This window comes from Harmonia axyridis, chromosome 5 (genome assembly GCF_914767665.1).
Source record: "Harmonia axyridis chromosome 5, icHarAxyr1.1, whole genome shotgun sequence".
In the NCBI taxonomy this organism is placed as follows: domain Eukaryota; kingdom Metazoa; phylum Arthropoda; class Insecta; order Coleoptera; family Coccinellidae; genus Harmonia; species Harmonia axyridis.
The window spans coordinates 39,502,794-39,528,777 of NC_059505.1; the positions used below are offsets into that span (position 1 = coordinate 39,502,794).

General features: G+C 36.2%; 1 protein-coding gene across 1 annotated transcript; it reads right to left on the bottom strand.

The window, feature by feature from the left end:
- Window positions 1-24,479, bottom strand: LOC123680271 (TNF receptor-associated factor 4). Its single transcript, XM_045618074.1, has 6 exons — window positions 24,114-24,479; window positions 14,853-14,957; window positions 4,650-4,811; window positions 2,670-2,987; window positions 1,583-1,843; window positions 1-1,017 (listed from the first exon to the last, which is right to left on the bottom strand). The coding sequence occupies exons 1-6, from the start codon at window positions 24,462-24,464 to the stop codon at window positions 664-666; spliced, it is 1,551 nt and encodes a 516-aa protein (XP_045474030.1). The 5' UTR covers window positions 24,465-24,479; the 3' UTR covers window positions 1-663.
- Window positions 24,480-25,984: the final 1,505 nt, after the last annotated feature.

Consider the following 25,984-nt stretch of genomic DNA (forward strand, 5'->3'; position numbering starts at 1 on the left):
TCTTCTCAAGAAAACTATATTGTATCAAAATTTTTACAATGTTATAAAAAAAATGGTAGATAACATATATCAAAAAACAGTCCATTTCACAAACAAACAGGAAAAAATGACTGTTATCTTAAAACATAAATAAATCTATGTACAAAATCCACAAACAACATAATACTTTGGCGTCTTACAACTATCACAATAATTCACAAAACGTAAAAGGTTTTTTTTTTACATGTGAAAACTGAAAAGCCATAAACTAAAGGGGGATTTGTTCTAACCTTGTCATACGAAGGTCAACGTATCATTATTTACAAGTTATAATCGACGTTCGAATCGACTCATTATAAAACATCACAGTTGTACGCTTGACAAATCAAGTAGACTTTGTTTGAAAAGCGTGAAATCAGCTAACTAGATTTTGCGAAGGCACTGAACATGAAAGGAAATATTCCCAGTAGTTCTCAATAGAATAACATGAGAAACATACCTCTTATTTATCCTGGAATGATTCAAACATGTTTTAACTCGATCACTACTAAAATCTCCATCAAATCACATCATAACAACTTTGACAATCACCGTTCGAGCAAACAGAGGTTATGTAACCGAACCACAGAAACATAAATAAACTCCTCGCATTAAGTGCCTACGCCACAGATTTCTTATTCTTCCTCACACAGCTACGATCTTACTAGGGTCAACTTTGACCCTGATGAACATAGTGTCGTCCTTCAGGAAGTGCCTCTTCTTGAGCATTTCATGTGAGACGAACTTGGGAAAGCCAAAACCAAGAGAGTCCGGTTCTTTGCTGGGCCTCTGGAAGTTTTTCCAAGTAGGGTCGGGGATGAAGCTTTCCACTATGTTGCAGGCTTTTTCCGGGCAAGACGATTGGTCGAAGAGGGTGAAAGACACCGAATGGGCGAAGGGCCACCGCAAGAGGGCGTCATATTCGCCTGGCAGGATCTTGATGTAGACAGAGATGTGGCTATCTTCTCCTGCTCCGTTACCGTTAGGGAAGAGGGAGGCCTGTAACAATGATGCTGCGTTAGGGGAGGGGTCAAAAGAGGGCGAAGAACACGTGTGAGGCAATTGAGATGAGGTTAATTTGTCAAGTGCACGTGTTGCAACCGGATATTGTCGAGAGGGTACTTAATTTTTTATGGAGGTTGCCAAAGGGTCGTTAAACATGTGTTAAACTTCGATGGAGGATGTCAAATTTATTGTTGAAATCACGAAGTGTGGTATAAAAACATAAGAGGAAAGCTCCCGACTTCATCTCAGTTATTTCCTCTTTTTTTTATTCTTCATCTCGAATTTTCTATGGTTGTGATCATTGAATTTGAAATTTTGCACTGAGCTCCAAATAATTAAACAAAATCAACACCCAAAATCTCAACTTCAATTTTTTTGGGATATTTTTGAAAGAATTTTATGCACGCCACTACTTTTCATCAGAAAAATACCAGATACATTTTTTATGTTGCTATTTCTTCGTCCCATGAGCGTTTTAAGATGAACAAAATTAATATAACCTCATCTCTCTTGAGCCATCAACTGCTACCAACTATTTACACAAAAAATTAAACCTCACCTGTAATCTGTATCCATATTGACTAGTGAAGAAAGGAGGGGAAACTAGTTCCATCCCCTCCTTGTTTTTGGCTTCGTTCAGTTTTGAAGAGAAATCGCTGATCTTCCATATCAAGGTGCCGGAGTAGTTGAGAGACAACTTGGACAGGGCATTCTTCAACGAGGAGATTTGGTGTTGCTGTTTGGTGACTACGTTGCACATCATGTTGAGGTGTTGCCGGCAGTTTTCTTCCAAGTGGGTTTCCATGGAAAACCTGGGACCCTACACGACACATAAAGAAGGAAAATTATTATATTGCTATATTAAATACTAGTAGTGGGCTGCATTTCTAAGGGCTAGAGTTAGAAGAGGAACATCCCAAACTACAGCTCCCTTGTTGGGTATAGTTGTTATGAATTTCAGGAACTGAGACAACTGCGAGGAAGGTTTCTAGCTTTGCAGGATCTACATGTGTCTTTTGAGGAAGACAATGGTACTCAAGAAGCCGAAAATCCCAGCTCATCTCGCCAAGATCAAGGTGATGGACTGAAGAGTCTACTTGAACAAACCAGTTCTACATTCTGATGAAGAACCTCTCAGAAATGAACACATTCATCAATAAGAAGGTTTGCTTAGAAGATCTATAGTAATGTTGGAGACAACGTGAAATAACGAACCTATAGTTGTTATATTAGGACTTCAGTTGATTGTCATAACCTGAGAGAAATTGTGATTCGTTTTGGCTAGCATTTTCAGCTCACAAATCTTTGAAGCGTCTTTGGAGTAATAACGTTAGAACCTTGCATCTTATTGCTTCTTGACATCAGAAGATAATGATGCCATCCTTGAAATCAGTCTTTAAACCTGTTCAACGCTTCGAGAAGACCATATACCTATGAAGAACCATCACCAGAAGAGTTTGTAGATGAAATGTCTTTCTTCAAAGACGATGACTTATTCTGGCACTTGATTCAGTTATTTTTTTAGGACTACCCAGTTAATCAAGACTAAATTTTCGCAATCTCTTGGTGTATTTCCTCTTCCTCTCTAACACTAGGGTCTCAAAGAATAAAATCAATCTACAATCTTTCAATCCACCTACACCTACCTTGAATCTACATCCGGCATCTTTGAAGGTACATGGCAAGACAGAAATGGTGCACTCCTCTTTGAGATGGGAGTCCAGCTCTTCTCTGGCTAGCAGGTTGATGTCGCATCTGTTTGGACACACCACAGGAACCCTGCCACATTTGACGTTGTGTGCAGACAGAGTGTCGGCTACAAACTCTTTGCAGCAGTACCTGCAGGGTACAAGTCGCTTGGAACAGTCGCCCGACTTGTGTTGGGACAAATGTCGCCTGTGTATCTTCACGCCGCACTTATTCTCACAGTATAGAGGCTCGTATCCACAAGTACCAATGTGATTCTGCAAAGAAAAATACCAATTTTATATTACGTGTGAAGGGTAGTCAATTTTTTTTATTTTGCCTACTTGTTTCAAAGTAACAGCGGGCTATAATGTTGTCGAGAGTCGAGAATGGCCTGAAACGATTGAGTTCGAGTCTCTGGTGAAGAATTTGAGGACAAAAACGATTCTGTCTGTATGTACGCCGTATTCACTATAACTATAAAACGGAATGTGCTACAGATTTGAAATTTTCAGGGTATGATGAGGATAGTGATTCACGACTTGGCTTGATTTTCAAGCTACTTGACTTGAGGTTGATTTGATTTCAAGCAAGCTCAAATCAAGTAGTAGTTTTTCAATCTCAAGTCAAGTATTTATTTTCAAGAACTTGAATCATATCAAGCTACTTGATTTTTAGCAGTTTTATTGTGTAGAGTCACATCAATAAAAAAAATGATGAACTGAGAAGGAACCTTGCAAAAACACTTATATTGATAGAACTTATTGTTTAAAAGAACCGAAAAGATCAACCTTTTTGAAATAGAAACATAAATTAAATCACTTCCATAACAAAGTAAACAATAATAAAAAAATAAAGTTTCTCAATATTGAGAAACCTACAGGCTTCGTTTGATTTCATAATTTACCATCCAGGATATTAAACACCTGAGGCATCTTATAGATTTGTCGCCTAACCTATTGCGGGTTTTTGTAACTGTATGAGCAGCTCTGGAAAATAAAAAATCCTTGGCCATTTCGGCCAACTTTGGAAAGATATTTCTGAAACTACCAAAATCTACTGATAGATTTCATAGAAATGTGAGAAAACTACTAATAAAGTCTCACTGGTGAATGCTTCAGTCTCTCGGCGCACGAGGAATCCCCTTATTTAGTCTAAGCGCGCACGAGATTGCAGAAATATATGCCGTGCGACGCGTGCATATCAAGCTCAAGTAATATCAAGTAGCTTGATATCAAGTCAAGCAATAAATATCTAAAATCAAGTCAAGCCAAGCTCAAGTATGTAATTTTTCACGAGCTTTATTTCCAAGTCAAGTAGTTGGTTAAAATGCCAAGCCACTAGGTCTGATGAATCCCTAATTGAGTGTCTTCGTTGAGTTTGTTAGTAGTCAAAATTCGTTTGGTGGTTTCGAAATTATTAAATTGCGAGGTTGCCATTTACATACAAAATTCGTGAATGACGAGTAATTTTTGCAATTTTCTCTACTACCATTACGTCCATGTTTTAATAACTGTGTACACATATGACTTATCGAAAAAAGGTAAATACTCTCCTATAAGCCTGAAAACCCATACACGTACGTGTGCCCAAGATAAGATATAGACCCAGAGGTGAAGATAATGATTTCACACATATATGTTCACTGAAAAACCTTATTTTGGTATATTATTTGCTACAATGAACATTTGCAAACGTTCAATTCGTGTAATTTTGATCTTATTTCCTAGTTTCAAAAGTTAACACATAAAATATAGGTGGCTATACAATAAGCTAAAATATTTAAGCATTTTTGTGTTCACAGGATATTAGAAAAACTTAATTTATCTGCAGTAGCACTTCTTTAACAGCTTTTTAATTCCTTCAATATTCATAACCCGCATACAGGCTCATTTCAGCTCATACGAGCCACTATCCATAGAAAAAAAATTATAACTCACCTCCAAGACGTGTCCAGTGAACTCCTTGTTACAAAACTCACACCTGGCTCTCCGCTGTGGGCAGGTGTACTTGAGATGGTCCTCCATCAATACCCTTGGTATTTGGGCACCGCATTTACTGGTACAAGGGATGGCATCGTGTTTGCAGGTGTTGAGATGACCCTGCAAGGCCAAAAATTGATCAGAACGGGTTTGTTTAGGAAAAAAAATCTGATTATACAATATGTAAGGTGTTACTCAAGGGTGCACGCGCACAGCTTGATAATTTGAGAAGAATAACAGTCTTTCAAGAATTCGAATGTTGAATTATTAGTAGAAAACATTTCAGAATGATTGTTTTAATTTCATATTTTTTCGAGTAAGTTTTCATTCGAGCATGATAGTACTATGGTAGCGTATCCGACAACTTCCCAAAGGTTTAATAGCATTTAATAGCATGAATGGTATAATAATATATGAAGGACAAACACACAAACATCGTTTCTATAGGGAGTTTTTCTTTTCGAGGTATATAACTTTGAGTTGGCATTACTGTTGAAGATGGCGACCGATTCAACAGCTGTCAAGTGATTTATTCTCAGTTTGGTTTGGCAATTCATCATGAATAGACTCACGCCTTAACAACGCTTGCAAATAGTGCAATTTTATTTCGAAAATAATGTTTCTGTGCGGAATACGTATCGCGCACTACGTCCATTTTATTTTGTTTAGCAATGAAGCGCACTTCTGGTTGAATGGCTACGTCAACAAACAAAACTGCCGCATTTGGAGTGAAGCTAATCCTCAAGTGTATGTCGAAACACCGTTACATCCAGAAAAACTGACTGTATGGTGCGCTTTATGGGCTGGTGGAATCATTGGTCCGTACTTCTTCCAAAACGATGATGGCCAGAACGTTACAGTCAATGGTGATCGGTATAGAGCCATGATTACTAACTTTTTTATTCCTGAATTGAACAACCATGATGTCCAGGAGCTGTGGTTCCAACAAGATGGCGCAACATGTCACACAGCTCGTGCCACAATCGATTTATTGAAAGACACGTTTGGTGACCGCCTAATTTCACGTTTTGGACCTGTGCATTGGCCTCCAAGATATTGTGATTTAACACCGCTAGACTACTTTTTGTGGGGCTATGTAAAGTCATTGGTCTATGCGGATAAGCCACAAACCCTTGACCATTTGGAAGACAACATTCGCCGTGTTATTGCCACGTCCAGATTGGACTATATCCGAGCCAGCCGTGGCGGTCATATGCCAGAAATCATATTTAAAATGTAATGCCACAAGATTATCTTGCGGGTAAATAAAATTCATGTCAATCGAATAATCCATCGTTGTTTTATTGCAATTTAAATTTCTATAGCTCTAAAAAAAAACACCCTTTACAATATATAAGGTGTTACTCAAGGGTGCACGCGCACAGCTTGATAATTTGAGAGGAATAACAGTCTTTCGAAAATTCATTGTGGCATAATAGTATGGTAAAAACCTTAATGGAAGTGTATTCGACAACTTCCCAAAGGTTTAAAGGTTAATGCATGAATGGTGTAATAATACATGAAGGACAAACAGACAAACATCGTTTCTCCATTCATAATTATAGATTATACCCTGAATCCCCCTAGGAAATTACAAGAGGGCACTTTGTATTAATTACATGTGCTGTGCTGCACTTTGATCGTCCCTTATACAAATTATGGGAATATTATTCATATATATGTCTAGATTAGGAACGCCTAGATTATAACCTATTCAGAAGCACACATTTCTATCTACCCTCGTCCCTTTTATCAATGAAATTGAAAGTAATCTTTCAGCTGTAGAAAACTGGAATTTGCACAGGGATTTCCGCAACCATGACAGCTGCACAAATTCGTATTCAGATAAAGCAAAGATCAATATTTATTGCAGCGCAAACAGGATTGGTATTGTAGAAAGTTGTACAACATTCTTAATGATCCCAAACCAAATGAGAGTACTGATCTTGAATCTAGCATAGAGGTAAGATTATTTTATTTATTATTTACTGAATTCTTCACAAACACAATCTTAGGTCAGAATCCAAGGCACTCTATAGCAACTTAGTTCCTTTTATTTGTCGGTAAAAGGTAACAAGGTATTTCATTGTTAGAAGGTAGGTGTGCCGTTAACAATGAAAAAGGATATCAGCCAAATGTCTGCCTCAGCTATGGTTGCAGCACCATATTCTTTTCATGAAATTTTCCATGATCAATTCGCAGATTTGTGGTTGTATGTCCTCGATAATTTCACAAAATCCATCTTCAATGTTTTGAATCGATTGTGGAGCAATGGCATATATCTTTTATCATTCACGTGGCCCTAAAGAATAATGTCTAAAGGTGTTAAATCACAAGATCTCGGTGTAAAATAGCTAGCTTCAAAAGTGACAGCTGTCAGAGAGCAGGCTATTTGAAATGAAACCTCTTATTGAGAAGCCCTTTATTAGCGAACAAAAATTATATTACAAACTGTGAATCTTTGTCAAGCAGAATAACCCCCTGAAGATATTCACTAACACCCTTAATATAAAGGTATTAGAACACTTCGGTAAAGAAGATATCGTTTGATTGATCCTTTATCTCATAAACCAGCCGTATATCTGGTTACTTTATTGATAATCCTTTTATGTATTCAAAGTATTTCCAACATAGACATCAAACAGACATATTCTATGACGACTGTCAACATTTGACAGCTGTCAAGTTGACAGTCGTCATAGAATATCCTTTCATAACTCGACGCGTGGATGCACGTTGTAAAGTATGCCATCGATGTTTATTTCCAACAAAAAATTGTTTGGAGCCGATTTTGTGCGTAATTGTCATCGGTAAAAGCGAAAGATTACCGTTTTCACTTCCTTTTTGCAGGACAGGCAATTACAAAGACCGGCATTCGGTCGGCTTTTAGCTGCCGGGTGTCCGCCAGCTGTTATCTTCGGCTCTCTTCAAGCCTTCCGCAAAATCAGAATGGCATGACCAGAGTTCATTGTGTGGAAAGGGTGGCGCTCTTGAAAAACAGCTTGTGTATACTTTGACGTGCTCTACTGGCAAACTAATGCATTATTCATATCTTAGTTACGGTCAGTTGGGCTTCGAGCTCTTTCGCTAGCTGTAATATAAGCGGACCATAACAATTTTTTTTTGTTCCGCGAACGAGCCACGAATGGGTTTAATTGGAGTGGTGTTGGGACTGCTGGTTGGGTATTAAGAGGTGGAAGGGTGAGGATAATGGGAGGCATATGGCTTTTAATTAATTTTTCAGGATAATCATTGGCGTAAGAGTTTCAGAGGGGGTCTACTTTGAAGTCTATACAATAAATGCAACCAACTCTATACTTCAGCATACACTGTGTCCGTAAAGTATGGAACAAATTCAATATTAGATAAACAGACCATTTTGAGAAATTATCCTGAAACACGTCGATTTTTCATTTTAATTTACCGTATTTTAAAATAATAATATAATATACAGGGTGAATTACTTTCGAGTAATGACGTCACCGTCATTTTTTTTTAATGGAACACCCCAATTTTGTCTCAATTTTCCGATTACTTTTGGTTTGAATGTAACGCCCTGTAGTTTGTTACATTTTTAGATTAATAAAAATGAGCTGTTTCCAATTATGGTACTTGTGGTCTAGCAGACAGAATATGAAAGAATTGCTGTCAAGTGATTTATTCTCAGTTTGGTTTGGCAATTCATCATGAATAGACTCACGCCTGAACAACGCTTGCAAATAGTGCAATTTCATTTCGAAAATAATGGTTCTGTGCGGAATACGTATTGCGCACTACGTCCATTTTATTTTGTTCAGCGATGAAGCGCACTTCTGGTTGAATGGCTACGTCAACAAACAGAACTGCCGTATTTGGAATGAATCTAATCCTCAAGTGTATGTCGAAACACCGTTACATCCAGAAAAACTGACTGTTTGGTGCGCTTTATGGGCTGGTGGAATCATTGGTTCGTACTTCTTCAAAAACGATGATGGCCAGAACGATACAGTCAATGGTAATCGGTATAGAACCATGATTAATAATTCTTTCATTCCTGAATTGAACAACCATGATGTCCAGGAGCTGTGGTTCCAACAAGACGGCGCAACATGTCACACAGTTCGTGCCACAATCGATTTATTGAAAGACACGTTTGGTGACCACCTAATTTCACGTTTTGGACCTGTGAATTGGCCTCCAAGATCTTGTGATTCAACACCGCTAGACTACTTTCTGTGGGGCTATGTAAAGTCATTGGTCTATGCAGATAAGCCACAAACCCTTGACCACTTGGAAGACAACATTCGCCGTGTTATTGCCGATATACGGCCACAAATGTTGGAAAAAGTCATCGAAAATTGGACGTCCAGATTGGACTACATCCGAGCCAGCCGTGGCGGTCATATGCCAGAAATCATATTTAAAATGTAATGCCACAAGATTATCTTGCGGATAAATAAAATTCATGTCAATCGAATAATCCATCGTTGTTTCATTGCAATTTAAAGTTCTATAGCTCTAAAAAAACACCCTTTACAAAACTCAGAGATCCCCATTCTCTACAAAATACGAAAAATAACAACTGACAATTTTTCCATGAAGCTGTTGCCTGGTGCTTGGTTCTAAAATGCAAAATTATGGTAGTACATCAAAATGAAATTCGGGAAGATTACAAGCTTTACATATTTTCTAACGTAACTGTATCAAAAATATGGTAGGTTAATATCATCAGTGAAATTAAAATCGCGAATGGTGTAAAACGAGTCGTTTCGCTAGAAATCAAGTGTACCTCGATGAAGAAATCAGTTAGAGGATGTAAACAGGCCTGGGGCAAGAACGAGAAAAGCAGGCGCAGGCACCTACTTGCATAAACTTGTTCCGAGACTTCGGTTGGCGATTGTGAGAATTGCTCAGACAAGAAGAATCTCGCTCCTATGACGAATCTCCATGTTATTTCTATGTGGGTTTCGACCGATCCAAGGCGCTAGAAGGTCGAAACAGCGATCGGCAGGTTGACGGTTATTAAAAAACGTTTGTCTAGCTAGAATTTCCACTAGATCTGTTTAACGGTCATTAACGTCAACTGAATCTAATAGAAGGATATATTGTTGCCCGTGTGGGACTGCGCAACATCGGTTTTTTACCGATTCACCTTGAAACACTCGTAAAAAACTCAACCAAATATTCGATAACTCGACGAAAAGTATGAAAAGAAATTATATTATATATGATTCAAGAGTTCAGATCGTAGTTATCCCTGGTCTACCATAGTAAAACACATTTTTGGCAAAATTCGATTTTATTATTCAACATAGTTGCCTTCGAGGGCGATACATCGATTATAGCGATCTTCCAACTTTTCGATACCATTTTTGTGGTACGATCTGTCTTTCGCTTCAAAATAGGTCTCAGTTTCGGCGATTACTTATTCATTGGCTATATTTCTTTACAACGAGGATTCTTTTGAGGTCTTAGAACAGGAAAAAGTCGCTGGGGCCAGATCTGGCGAATACGGTGGATGCAGGAGCAATTCGAAGCCCATTTCATGCAATTTTGCCATTGTTTTCATTGATTTGTGACGCGGCGCATTGTCTTGATGAAATAGCATCTTTTTTCTTTAAATGGGGCCGTTTTTTAACGATTTCCGATTTCATCCTTTAAACGATCCAATTATGCTATATAATAATCCCTGTTGATGGTCTGGCCCATTTGGAGGCAATCAATGAATATTATACATTGCGCATTCCAGAATACTGATGCCATAAACTTGCCAGCTGACTGTTGTGTTTTTCCTCGCTTTGGATTCGGTTCATTGTGTGCAGTCAACTCAGCTAAATGCCGATTGGACTCCGGAGTGAAATGATGGAGCCCTGTTTCATCCATTGTCACATATCGACGCAAAAATTCAGGTTTATTGCACTTAAACAGCTTCAAACACTGCTCAGAATCACTAACAAGTTGTTGCTTTTGATCGATTGTGAGCTCGCACGGCACCCATTTTGCACACAGCTTTCTCATGTACAAATATTCGTGAATGATATGATGTACACGTTCAGATGGTCTTTACAATGTCTGCTATCTCGATCAACTTCACTTTGCGGTCATTCAAAATTATTTTGTGAATTTTTTTATTTTTTCGTCGGTAATAGCCTCTTTTGGGCGTCCACTGCGTTCGCCGTCTTCGGTGCTCATTTCACCACGTTCAAACTTAACACACCAATCAATGATGGTTGATTTTCCTGGTGCAGACCCCGGAAACTCTTCATCAAGCCAAGATTTTGCTTCAACAGTATTTTTTCCCTTCAGAAAGCAATCTTTTATAAGCACACGCAATTCTTTTTTCCATCTTTTTTTTTTTCAAATAACAAAAGTAGCTACATTCAAAACGCAATATCTCACAAACTAATTGTGGGACTGCTGTCAAATTTGGACACATATCGTTTGAAGGTTGGTACTAACTAAAAATCATATGGATTTAATACTAGCACCGCCATATGTGCATCAGACCGGGGACTTTTCAATTGGCCTAATAAAGTGAACCAGAAAATGGTTTTAAAGAGTCTCTATTCTCATTGGCGTAGAGGTAAGGGGCGATTGAAGACACGATATTCCTGAAATCTACGCCACGTTTAAATTCATAAAAAGTAATGTGTTCAACTTGGAATTCTGCATATAGTTTGAAATTGTTATAATATGTACACCTACTCGCATAATTTCAACTAAAGTAGATCTTCAGTCACTAAAATATAAGGTTCTTTTTTTTTTTTTTGATATTCTGCTCATTTTTTTTCCTATTCTAATAACTCGTTCAATACGAAATTTTGCACGAAGCTTGTAATTGTTTTTCTGAAATTTTGTATGGTTTTGATAGATGCGTTCTTGACGAAATCGAAATAAGATTTCAGATGTCTATAACTTCGAAACGAATGTAGTTTGTAGATTTTTCTGTTTGAGAGTTACAGGAGCTCTGAACGGCGAATGCAAGAATTTTTCAATTCGTTTTTTGGATTCTTCGAAAATCGAGAAAAAATGCAACAACCTCATTGAATATCATAATTATTTCCCAACCATTCCTAGCAATTTGAAACCACTCAAAACGTGAACTGTAAAACTCTCAAACGAAATACCTAACAGCAATATTCCCCTTCAAAACGTTCCCTGGTAACAATAAACCAAAAGCATTCTAACTAACTGAATCCCCAACCTATACTCTTACTGAATCCAATTTCCCATTGTATACAAGTAGGTAAGAAAGAATCTCGCGAAATTGATACGTCAAGTTGTTTTCTTAATCTCCGTTACGTCATCGTGTCAGTGGGTCCAACAAAATCCAACGTGTTGAAGACTGGGAATTTTTGTTGAATCTGCAGCTATTCTTCACCGAGACATTGGAACCACAAGTATTCCAAGCACGCCATAACCAATGACTCATATTTGTAATGACCTGGTCGTTCACACTTGTGTGCTGCACCGGATAATACGCAAAGAGACTCAGCATTATTCTCCAAATGTTTTAAATTTGCGAATTTTTAACGATCGAACGATGAAAATAAAGCCAAGCAGCGATGGGCGTGGTCAGTATCTGGATGGGTGACCGCAATATTGCACACGAGTGCATCGCTCAGACTAATTACTTAAAGATTTTTTCATTTTCAGGGTGTATTTTCAAGTATGAACTGACAAATGAACAAGCTAACAAAAGTTGCAGACATCAGGCATCCAGACATGCCTATTTATTATTTTGCAGTCTCCCTCAGTGTATTTATTGTCCCTGTCAATTCAGACACCTCCAGTTGAATTTTCCTAGAAATCAGGCGTGAAAACTAACTAAGTGATGCCAATATAAATGAAGTCCATACGTGGTCAATGCTTCGAACGTTCTTAACAAGTGGCTGTTTATTGGTTCGAAAGTTCTATTTTTAGCTGTAGTGATGTAAGCAATGATCATCATTTTCCACTTATTCATTACATATGCCGTGTAGTAGACAGTACGAGATACATTATCACATTATTTCTGATGATACGTTGTGTGAGAGAAAATTTTCATGAGTAGGAAAAAAATAATGTTCTCGGAGGAAGAGTGATACATTTACTTTAACGCTCCTTTAACTTTTCAATATCTTTTTTGTATGAAGATTCTCAGCCAAAGTTCTTTTCCTGGAGCACATTTTAACCGTTGTTTTCGATGGGCCAGAGTCTGAAAAGCACTTATCAAACCATTGCTTTACTTGCACAGTATTTTCCCCATAAAAAAACAGTGTTTTATCAATACACGAAACTCTTTTTTATCAATTTTTCAAACAGCAAATGTAGCCTCACTTAACCTTCAACATTTTGATCCGATTCAAATCTATGTTCTGAAATGTTGATACATCTTTTGAAGCTTGGTACCACAAAGTGATAAACATAGATAGAGGGAGCATATTTCATTTTCTGTAAGCAAATTTTGTCCCCAACATGAACTATCAAATTTGACATGAAGCGCGCGGAAATGAAAACATATCAGTGATACGATATTTCACTCAATTCGCGAGTTTCTCCACAAATGCACTTCTTATGTCCCATAGTGAATCAATGTTTCATATTAACTCAAAATATATTGAAATAATTACCTTAATATATCAGAAATTCAGAAAACGAACTTCAAGCGCGCCAAACAACGTGAAACAACCGATGACACTAGAAGAGCAAAAGTGCCAAGCCTTGGATTTCATCAGGTAGATACGAAAAATAATAAATATTATGCTTATTATGAATTCGACAATTAGGAAAAATATCGGATTCCAAATATTCAAATTTGCAGATTCAATCAGGAATCACTCAAATAAATATATTTGATTCAATATAATATACATTCATAACGATATAGTAAAATTGTGGATTTGAAATTATATCACGATCCGACAACGTAATCTAACTATGTTGGGGACATGTGAAAAATTGCGTATACTTCCTCGATCTATGTTTATTACTCTTTGCTTGGTACTAAAGAGAAAACAAAATTGGTATGGCACTGCTGGTAGGTACCATCTATACGTCAGGCAAAAATCTAATCCTCCAAGCCTGCATTTATTATATTAAACTTTTTTTTTTGGTTTCCTCAATAAAATTATTATGATTTATGGATGCGCCTAAGACCACATTCATAAAATTGAAGAACTCTGAGCCACGATCCTTCATAATAATAAAGAACAACCCAATCAGGCACCCAATTCGAACACATTTTACAACCTTCAATTCAAACACATCCTTTTGTTCAAATCTAGAGACACTATGGGTCGTCGCCCAAGCTGGCCTCTACACCACATGTGCAGGCCCATTGTTAGTATTTCAAAACGAGATATTCTGTGTTTTTGTAAACGCCACCCGCTCAACAGACAGATGTTTCACGTTCCACCGAAGATGGGAGGAAGCAGAGATGAAAGCGGCAAATTTAGAACCCAGCAGGGGTTGATTGTACGGTTTCCCTTTTCTTCGTTTTACACACTGTTAAAATTAGAAGTACTTCAATATTCGAACTTCCAAAAGGCGAATACTTATCTATGATCATCTGTCATCGGATGAGGTCTTTCTGTGGCTTCACATGCGTGCAAAATCTATGATCTTGTATCCTGTCAGATATCATATATCTATGATCGAACATAATTATTTTTATGGTTTCGCGTAAGCACAAAAACTATGACGTAGGATGATTTTCCTGTGATTCTGCAAATGGACGGAGATGCAGTTACAATCGGTGATTTCACGCTGTGATAATTACAATAATTATATTTGCTGATTACTGTTAACATTCATTTTCATATCTACCATAGAATAATATACGTTTCTTCATGAGGAAGAATTTCATAAAGTACACTATCATATGCAAGAATCGTATTCATTAGGATGAAATTTGCATATCTGCTTGAGCTCGAATTGTTGATTAAAGCAAGGAAAAATAGTAGATGTTGTGAAACATTATTCTTGGTCTAGAGCTGTTGTGGAAATACTTATCAGTAAAATAGTTTTTAAAGTATATTAAAGTTGAATTCTCTTGATTTCACTCATTAATAAGGTAAATGAAGTGAAACTTGTGATATGTATTAAAGAACTTCAAATAGTTTCGCCAACTTATTTTAGTTTTCAAAATACCGACGACGTTCCTAATCTTTAGATATGTTCTATGCTCTCGTGTAAACTCACCTTAAGCTTCCTCAGTTCATCGGACCATTTACAACCCTCCTTGTGATGGATGCAGTAAACCACAGAACTCATAATAGACTTCTCTGACTCTGGATCTGAGTATATCTGTAAGGAAGAAGAAGAACAATTAGGTACCGGATGATTTTCGTAATTTAGGAATGCGTGGTACGCTTCTTATATTCCATTATTTTCGCACGAGATAATAGAAATACCTGCTGATCTAGTCGGTGTACCGTTCTGTTCTCATGGCGGAACATTTCAATTCGATTTGATACAATGCTGGTGAGTTGGAATTTCTTAAGAAGGTTACGGGGACAAGTCGAAAATGGCAAGGTTGCACAGGATTAGAGATGAACATTTTCATACATACACTTAGATATTTCCATAGAACAGCCAAATTAGATTGTTTTAAAGAGTTTCCATTCAATAAATTTCAATAACTGTTAACTTGGCATTACTGTTCAAGATGGCGACCGATTTAACAACTGTCAAGTGATTTATTCTCAGTTTGGTTTAGCAATTCATCATGAATAGGCTCACGTCTGAACAACGCTTGCAAATAGTGCAAATTTCATTTCGAAAATAATGGTTCTGTGCGGAATACGTATCGCGCACTACGTCCATTTTATTTTGTTTAGCGATGAAACGCACTTCCGGTTGAATGGCTACCGTCAACAAACAAAATTGCCGCATTTGGAGTGAAGCTAATCCTCAAGTGTATGTTGAAACACCGTTACATCCAGAAAAACTGACTGTTTGGTGCGCTTTATGGGCTGGTGGAATCATTGGTCCGTACTTCTTCAAAAACGATGATGGCCAAAACGTTACAGTCAATGGTGATCGGTATAGAGCCGTGATTAATGACTTTTTCATTCCTGAATTGAACAACCATGATGTCCAGGAGCTGTGGTTCCAACAAGACGGCGCAACATGTCACACAGCTCGTGCCACAATCGATTTATTCAAAGACATGTTTGGTGACCGCCTAATTTCACGTTTTGGACCTGCGAATTGGCCTCCAAGATCTTGTGATTTAACACCGCTAGACTACTTTCTGTGGGGCTATATGAAGTCATTGGTCTATGCGGATAAGCCACAAACCCTTGACCATTTGGAAGACAACATTCGCCGTGTTATTGCCGATATACGACCACAAATGTTAGAAAAAGTCATCGAAAATTGGACGTCCAGATTGGACTACATCCGAGCCAGCTGTGGCGGTCATATGCCAGAAATCATATTTAAAATGTAATGCCACAAGATTATCTTGCGGATAAATAAAATTCATGTCAATCGAATAATCCATCGTTGTTTTATTGCAATTTAAAGTTCTATAGCTCTAAAAAAAAACACCCTGTATTAAGCTTGGGTGTTCATTTTAAAATTATTTCAAACCTAAAACTCAAAATTATGCAGAATACCACACTTTGTATCTAGTAACATAGTATATATATTCCAAATTACGTGCTTTTCCGAAATGCTGAATTATGAACCGAAAAAATTTTGTCTGATGAATAAATCAAGGCACATTTAGTATCTACGAATTCAAAAGATACCTAGATATTTATGCATGGCTTATATTTTATATGCTATCACAGCATAATAAATATTTGGAGTGGAAGTGTCTCATATCAATATCAGGACAATTGAACGATCAATATAAACAATTGGCAAGAATAATGATAAACTAGACTAGAGGAAAACCTGTAAAGATCTAAATATAATTTCTCTAATTCTGTGGTTATTCCGTTCATTCTTCCACATCTTGTAGAACAAAATCGTGCGAGAATATATCAGAAACGCACAGTTTTCATGGTTATATTCTATTATTCTATGTTGGTACTCCGAACTTTCCGCAACGGCTTTATCTGTCAATTCATCAATTTGCCTTAAAGAAATCAGTTCTGCCAACCAACATTTTTCAATGCAAAAATCACTAAAATATATTTATGGAAATATTTCATTAATTTCAATGAAAATGCAATGAATTAGAGAAAATAATGTATAATACTCGTACAGAAGGCTCATTCTACCACTCGTTCATTCCAAAACTCGCCACTTCGTGGCTCGTTTTTGAATTTTGAACTCGTGGAAGAATATCAATGCCTTCTGCACTTGTATTATAAATAACTATTTTCCGAGTATTATTAGACCAATTCTACAAAATGGAAAATAATTGAGAGCTAAAAAAGTAACGCCACATAAAAAAACTTAAGAACAGTACCACACAGCTCAAATATCACATCCTCTTCACATAAACAACTTTAATTACAAGAAAAAAATAAACCGAAGGAACACAGACAGTAATTCATAATCCCACAGAAAAGTATCGTACCATGTCGAAAAGCAATAATAAACACCAATCGGATGAGATCAGCCATCTGTACGTACAAAGTGTTCAGCTCAGCGTGTCCCAACAGATGTTCCAGATGCGTGCTTTATTGGTTCTCGCCTCTTTGTTTGCCCTGCAGAAGGATCCCTTATGGGTCATTTGTAGCGGGATACATTTCCTTTTTCTACGAAGACTACTTGGAACCGGAACCCTCCTTATTAAAAGGGATGGCTGGGACGATTACGGAATGTGAGGGCTTCAATTTAACAAATTATTTGGCCGTTTTGTGTGAACGGGCTTAACCACTGATTACTGAGTCATGCTCTGTGTACACCAATTAGTCTGTGATCGTTATCTTGATGAATTCAATGACCAAGGGCTGATCTGCAGATAAGGTTAAAAGAATGCGGATATCAGAGAATTGTTTTCATATAGGTTCAAAAATTTGTTCTATGAAAACATTAGTGAGGTTATGATCGAAGTATGATCCATCTGTGGATCTGATCCTCGAATTCCCCAAAGATCTGAAGTGTACGAGAACCTCTTTCTTGTTTTTAAATGTTTTAACAAGTTACTAGAGGTTTATTTGAGTTCAAAATTGTATATTTTCAAAATAATAAATGAATAGATGTGTTATTCGTAATTGAACTTCAATTACACACAAATTACGAATAATTAAACGGACAAATACTAACTTAAGACTGACGTACAATAGAAATCAACTACAATATACATTTAAAGATATAAAAAAGTAAATTTAAACCAAAACACACTGGCTAAAGGTAATAAAGTCACTGCTATTTGTCCCAGGGTGATAATAAAGGCAATAAACAAGATGAGGAACTCGCAAAAAGAGTATGAACGCAACATCTGCTCAATCTGAATCGTTTTATGGATTTGGAAAAAAAGACACTACAGAAATGCAGTTCAGCAGTGGAATCATACACATGGACAAACTGCGTTGATGTCCAGAACCATAGTATACTATGCCAGAACTGACCATCTTAAAAAGTACACAGCTAAGCAAGTTTGTTCTGATCTGACCGAAGTGATAACCAAGGCTGTTAAAGATGACGTCAAATTTGCTAACATGATAGACGATCTGCTCCGAAATTGTTTAGCACAGAATCAAAGAGAATAAAAAATTGATCGCAGATTCGGAAAGCCGAATTCTAATCTGATCTAAACTACTTAATATTGCTCTAGAAATGATTATCATGCAACCGTTATTTTTGAGAACTCTTTTTCTCGATAGATCATATCCTTTCGTTACAATTTCTGTAATTTTCGGATTTTGAGTTTGAAATGGTGTTTAACGATAACTGCAGAACTAAAATAGCTGGAAAGTGGGCCAAATTCGAAGAATTCGAGATGAAAATTCGCAATTGGATGAAGAATCTTCTGTAGAATTTCATAAAATTCATAATTTCATAATTCACGCAGAATATTGTAAGAATTTAACCAATATTTCTGTAACCACAATATCGACAAGTGCTGCATTTCAAGCTGATCACTTAAACAGAACCAAATTCAAAAAGAATATTGGACAAGAAAAACCCAATATTTCTGTGATTATAGATCGGGCTGAGATTTTGCAGGTAAATATAGAACAACCATGTCACTCTTTTTTGCGTTTATGGCTTCATCAAAACCATAGAATATTTAAGCAGAATATCGAAAAAAAAATTGGATAAAACTGACCTGAAGTCAGTGCTTTCTTTGTTTTTTCATGATCCCTGGTACAACCCTGTAAAAAAGGTCCTTCCTACGATGAGTTCAAATGCCTCGCACGCTTAGTCATAATCGGCAAACCAGTCTAGATGGCCATTGGATAGATGGAGAATAAATCCATAAAAATTGGGTCCGCTGAACAGGTCCAAGTCAGCTGATACGCCAAAGATCGCATTACAAGATAAACAAGACGTTGTTGTTCACACACAAAGATCGCAGAATTCGAGAGAATACAGCGACTTGGAAGATGCCAGTTTATAAGAATACGGCGAATTTAACTCGATGGTGTCTGATTCTGCAATAATTCACGAAATAACCAACAAGAGTTAATGCATATTCAGCACAAAAAAGTTAGATGAATTCCAAGAAATTCCTGATTTTTCTACATTTTCTTCACACTTGGCAACGTTGCAATTTGAACCAAAGCTGGTCGAAACATTTCCCATAGCAGAAAAATTACTTCGGAAGCGTATCAACCATCTAAATTTCATCATAGATTTCTGAAAATTGCAACTTACAGCTTGTTTATGAAAAAGATATTGAAAAAGTCGGAAAATTCCGGAAAACACTGAAACAGCTTATCATGTTCCTACCAATTTCAGCTGGCTTCTGGGTACAGTGAACCCGCATATTTGAGCTAGATATCTTTAAAATTACGACATGTAGAGCGTACACAAGAAAGGTTTACATATAGACAAACACTCCAAATTTTTTTTTTTACAGATTTTGAGTCCAAGTCGTTTGAAACGCATTTCTTGATAATTTTTCTTAGAAAAAAGTATGTTTGGACTGTTTAGACGCTTGTCGACAAGACTAGACGATACTGCCCTTCCAATTTTTGATTTAATGATCGAATATCAAGAAAATAAATTAATTCTTCTTGTAAAAAATTGATCTTGTTGAAAAGCTAATAGCTAAATAAGCTAAATACTTTTGTACCAACCTTTAAGTGAAAAGTTTCCTAGAAAAGCTTCGAAGAAGCATTTCAGGTGAAGTAAATTTTCTCTACGAACAGTTCCGAAGGTTCATCACTGAAAATTACAAACCAAAACAATAGCAGCTCAGTGTGGAACGGATGTTATTGAAAGACGTGGAAATGGTACTCAAGAACGTAGTAGTGTCAGGTACCAGCCGGAAATAACTTGTAGAATATTTTATTGGGAACAAAATATCACGTTGTTATTCGACAAACGTACGGAAAATATACAGGAATGGAAGTCTGATGGTCAATACGAGGTAACATAACAATTCTACGATATGTTATGTTTGGTTGAAAAACACTTCAAACACTTTTTTCATTTGCCATTTTTCCAGGTGTTATGCAATTTCAACCTAATTTTTCGTGGATCTGGCAACGTCCATCCAAATAAATAATTCTATAATTGATAGAACTTCTATGTTCACAATGATTGAGATTTGTGTTTCCTCGTTGGTGTAAACCTCAGAGTAATACACATAGATCAAGAGAGCATATGTAATTTTCAGTGAGCAAATTTTGTCCCCAACATGTACTATCAAATTTGATATGAAGCGCGCGGAAATGAAAACATATCAGTGATTCGATTTTTCACTCAATTCGCGAGTTTCTCCACAAAGAACGAACTTCTTATGACCCATAGTGAATCAACGTTTCATATAAACTCAAAATAAATTGAAATAGATACCTAATATATCACAAATTCAGAAAACAAACTTCTAGCGCGCCAAACGACGTGAAATAACCGATGACACTAGAGGAGCTAAAGTTGCCAAACCTTGGATTTCGGCAGGTAGATACAGAAAATAATAAATATTCTCCTTATTTTAAATTCGACAATTAGGAAAAATATCGGATTCCAAATATTCAAATTCGCATAGTTAATCGGAAATTACTCAAATGAATATATTTCATTCAATATAATATAAATTCATAATGATATAGTAAAATTATGGATTTGAAAATATATTACAATCAGACAATGTAATCTAAACATGTTGAGGACGTGGTGAAAATTGCGTATACTCCCTCTTTCTATGTTTATTACTCTATGATAAGATTTTATTAACCCATCATGAAAACAGTAAATCAACCAGTATAGATGCCAGAGATCTACCCAATTGTTATTTCACGCTTCATAATTTCCAATTCAGAATCGAATAGGACAGAAGTTCTCCAATATTCTTTCTTCTTAAACGAATTATCTGTGAACCACCCGGAGATCCATCGTTACACTTGATTTTCTATGATCACCACCCAGTGACCTGTCAAATAAAAAAATATGTCCACCGTTTCAAATCGCACTTACCGTATAGGTATGTTTACCGTCCCGAATTCAAAAAAGATGTCAATAACACTCCTTGTTATCGTGAAATAAAAGAAGGTGATGTACCGACACAGGTAACACCGACGTCAACAACTTGAAATATTGAGAAACAAACGTGTTTGACACGGTGTACATAGAAATCGCAACCATAATAGCCCTAATGGAAAAAGAAGGTAAGTTAATCTGCTATACAGTTGCATAACCCTGTCACAATGACACCCTGAAACAGTTTCCTTTGTCATTCGTAAAAAACGATACCTCCAACCAAGAGGAAGAATAAGAAATGACAGAAGTTTGTTTCCGGGGAAACGTCTTCCTCGTCCATCTGTGATTTCTAATCATGATCAGTTTTATTGGTCTACGAGAAACGCACGTTGAATATTCATTTACGTCATCATAATTTTTAATCAGACGTCTTGAAGTATAATTCGATGCTGATTCTTTGTTTTCCTCAGCTGCCTATCGATTTACACGTCAATTTCACTCCACTGATTAACATAGGTTATTCGAAAAATAGCAGTTTCGATTTCTGCTATTGTGTCATAGAAATCAAAGCGACATTCGATGCGAATTTATGGCTTCTGTGTGGAAGGACGACTACATAATAACCAATCGAAGTGAGATTGAAGGAGCAGAGGTGATATTTAAAACCCTATATATGGCGAGAAATCGCTTGCAAAATGTATGAAACGAGAAATGGGCATAGTCGTTACTTCAAGTAACGTCGACGGTAACATCGTTTTTGACGATGAAGATCGAAAAGAGCGAGAAATCGGATTTTCTACATTAAGATGCGTGTTATAGAGCTTGAAATTTTATTTGCATGGTAATAAAAAACAACAAGAAAGTTGATGTGATTACGAGAACGACCATGGACCGAACCAAACGTGAAAGGTGATTTGGAATAACTTCTTCAAATATAAGTTTGTCATAAAATTTGTTTGAAAGCACAGAATTCTCGATTAAATGGAGTAATGGAAGATTGAAACTATTTGTGAATCGAAATTCACGTATCTATAATTGCTCAATTCCAAATATTAAACGAAAATAATACAAAAGTTAATGCCATAATTCAACAAAAAGAGCCAAAGAGAAAAAAATACAACTTTCCTCAAATAAGAATTTTCCACAACACTTTTAACTTCTAATAAGATAGGTATCATATTTTGAATTCCAGTTAAATTGGCTCAAACTGCATTATATTCAACATAATATATCCTCAGTTGACAGCTGACGGCTATAATTACCGAAATATTGTTATGAAAATTTCTATTATTACCTGAACTTCTCGATGGAAATTAGTTAATTAAAAATGTTTGTGGAAAATTAACATATTCAGGTCAGTAAGGATATTATTTGAAAATATTCAGGTGGAATAACATGATCAGGTAAGGTAAGGTTAAGATAAGGCTGTTTAATTAAAACATACCGTAATTAAAACCTTCAAGAACTAATTGCATATCTTATTTTGGTTGGGCTAGCAAGAGTTTGATATATTCATTTACGAAATAACATTGAGGTGTCAGATATACGTAATTGCTATGCAGTTTTCAAAACATAAAAATCTCCCTTATAACATTTTCCTTAGGATTAAGAAAATATTTTCATTATTGCACCTATTGTGCCCTGAATAGCACAGAACTGTATATAGGAATATGAGAAGTGAGTTAGGATGTCATTGTTGTCGGTTATTGAAAAACGGAAACATCCCTCTTCAAACATAAATTAGGTAGCTACTCGGAAATTGTTTTATGATTCATCAAGAGGACATTTCTCAAGAAAAAACTCCAGAGGATATTACTTACTTAAAAAAAGGGCAATTCTCACCCCTTGAAAACTACCCTCAGATTCAAAGTCATAAATGTAAATTCATTATAATCGTACCCTTATTTGATAACCGAAATTTGAATTGAATATATGTTGCAGGTTATAAAAACCTTATTATCGTAAGGTCTCTTCTAAGGGTTGTATTGTAGCTCCCTCAGTAAGCGGTTTCAGACATAAGTACGTAGGGTCAACCCTACTTAAAATAACCCTGGAGATCTCCAACTGACCTTGTTTACATAATATATAATATACACAAATATATATTCTATATACATAATATACACAATACAATATTGTATACATAATATACACGATACACAGTGAATATATGTGCAAAAAACTTTAGGGTGTGTTTCTGCATGAAAAAATAATGACAGTTTGATATTCAATTCTTGTTTGCAAATGCTTCGTATTCCAAGATACCGGGTCTTGAAGTTTCTATCAAAAACAGACTATTTATTGCTCTCAATGTTTCGAAAAAAAAAAATGATACGCCAATGACATATTTCAAACTAAAAATCATTTTTGGATTGCTCGTTCTATTTGTGACAGAAAATCTCCAGTGCCTTTTTTTCGTATGGGGTGTCGTTTCTATTCGAAAAAAATTTAAAACATCTTAAGGCGTATTTTTCTTTTATTTAAGGAGTTATCTGAAATAATTTTTTGGGTGAAAACGGTGCCCCATACGAAAAAAAGGCACAGGAGATTTTTTGTCACAAATAGAACGAGCAATCCAAAAATGATTTTTAGTTTGAAATATCTCATTGGCGTAACAATTTTTTTCCTTTCAAAACATTGAGAGCTGTAAATAGTCTGTTTTTGAGGAAAACTGCAACAGAATACGAATTATATAGCAAACTGTAATTATTTTTACATGCGAAATCACCTCCTGAAGTTTGTCACACTTATATTCACTAATACTCTCTATATGTATACACGTACTATATATCCGTATATACAGATGCAAGCAGCTCCGGACTCCAAAAGATCTAACAGATATACTCCGAATACACTTTTCCGATAGTTTTCCGGAAACAGGACGTAACAAATAGGGCTCGCCACACTTACTTGGTTGACTTCGGTCAGCGACGTTTGGCTCTTGTCCATCATGCTGTTAATCTCATTATTGTTGTTCAGATTGTTGTTAATAGAGCTGTTGCTGGGCGTTGGGGTCAACGTGGGTTCGCGCTGTTGCTTTGGCGAAATCCTGGCCGGGAAACTCAAAGTCTTCGTCCAGTGAGTTAGGCTTCGTACCATCTTATTGACGTGTTTTGAGTAATCGAGGTCGCGGATGCACACTTTACGTTCTTGTTTGCTCGCGCTCATTCGGTAACTGACTGAGTGAATGAAACTGAGGACGGGCGAGGCAAAGCAGCCAATTCCGAACGTCCTTTCGATGGCCTTTCTTTCTCCTACCATCCGGGTCTCCGAACAGCTGTTTGTGACAGAAGAGTGGCCGCAGATGGAGGTCTAGTAGAGGTTTCGTGATCCTCGAGCCGATCTTCATTCGTTTTTTATTTATTTATCGCATATTAGCCTGTATTTTTCGAATTTTGAGCCGGAAATGGTCTCAAACGATAAGGTTCGACTCACTGAAGACGAAGCTGTGCTTGAATTCGATTCTGTCTGGCCGTATACACGATAATTTTTGAGTGGAAAGACCTAGAGATTTCAAATTTGCATTGGCCGTTTGAAATCTGTTTTTTTTTATCAATGTTAAAACTGCTAACTCGATTCTTATGAAAATTCGCATTTGGATGGAGAATAATAATGTTGAGCTTCCTGCAAAATTTCATGATGATTGGACAACCAGAACCTTGGAAAATTCAAGCAGAATATCGAAAAAATATTGCCCGATATTTCTGTGATCAAAAAAACCGACTAAGTTGAAATGAAATAGCAATTTCAAGATTCTTGCAAAATTTTGAGCTGCTAAAATCATCAGAACTTATATAGAGAGTTCAAGAAGAATATTGGAAAAGAAATACGCGATATTTACTTGAAAACAGATCCAATCGAGTTGAGATTTTGAGTGGATAAAGTCAGTGGCGTAACTAGAGTTTACGAACTTTGAAAAAGCAAATTTTTTTGAAAATTGTTAGGTTCTAACCATGTTTTTCTATTTCTTATTATCAATAGATGGTTATCTAGTACCAACTTCGATCTAGTACCAAACTTTTTCATTTCTTGAAGTTTTATCGAATCTTCGATATGATTTCGACAAAAAAATTTCAAACAATTCTCAGGAACATTCAATTATCAAAGATATCCAGTTAATGAGCTTTGATGAATAAATTAATTATTAGTTTTAGGTGCTCATTTCCCTGATCTTTAGCAATATTTCATAAAGATTTGATAAGCTTGTATATTTATCACAAAAAAGTAGGACTACAAGAAACATCCTATATCTCTAAAACAAAGCGTTTGCGGGTCCATGTTTATGGATTTTTTTCTCAAAATTAACCAAGGACTTCCTCATTTTCATTTGTACACAATTTAAGGTATTATAAAGTTATGTGGTCTCCAAGGGTGTAATTAATGATGTGAATCCCAAGGTAATTCTAATAAGAATAGTTTCTATAAACCTATTTCGTAAACCACTTCAATTTTGAGCTACAGGGTGTAAGAGTTCCGAGAAAAAAAGGAATTTTATCATTAATTCATCAATACATAGATGTTTTCTTGAAATTTGGCACACAAAATTTCATTTTTGTCGGTTTTGTGGTCCCAGTAACATTTTTCCGATATTCTGCTCGAATTTTAAATGTTTAGTTCTGGTTACGAGCTTAATATTTCACATCTAAATGCAACATTACATTATTTGGACCGAATTTGTAATTTTGAAATTATCAGGAAAATAAAATTCATTATGTTATCATGTTTATGTTCGGATAGAATCGATTTTTAGGACTGATTTATTATCAATGGGTCGAACATTC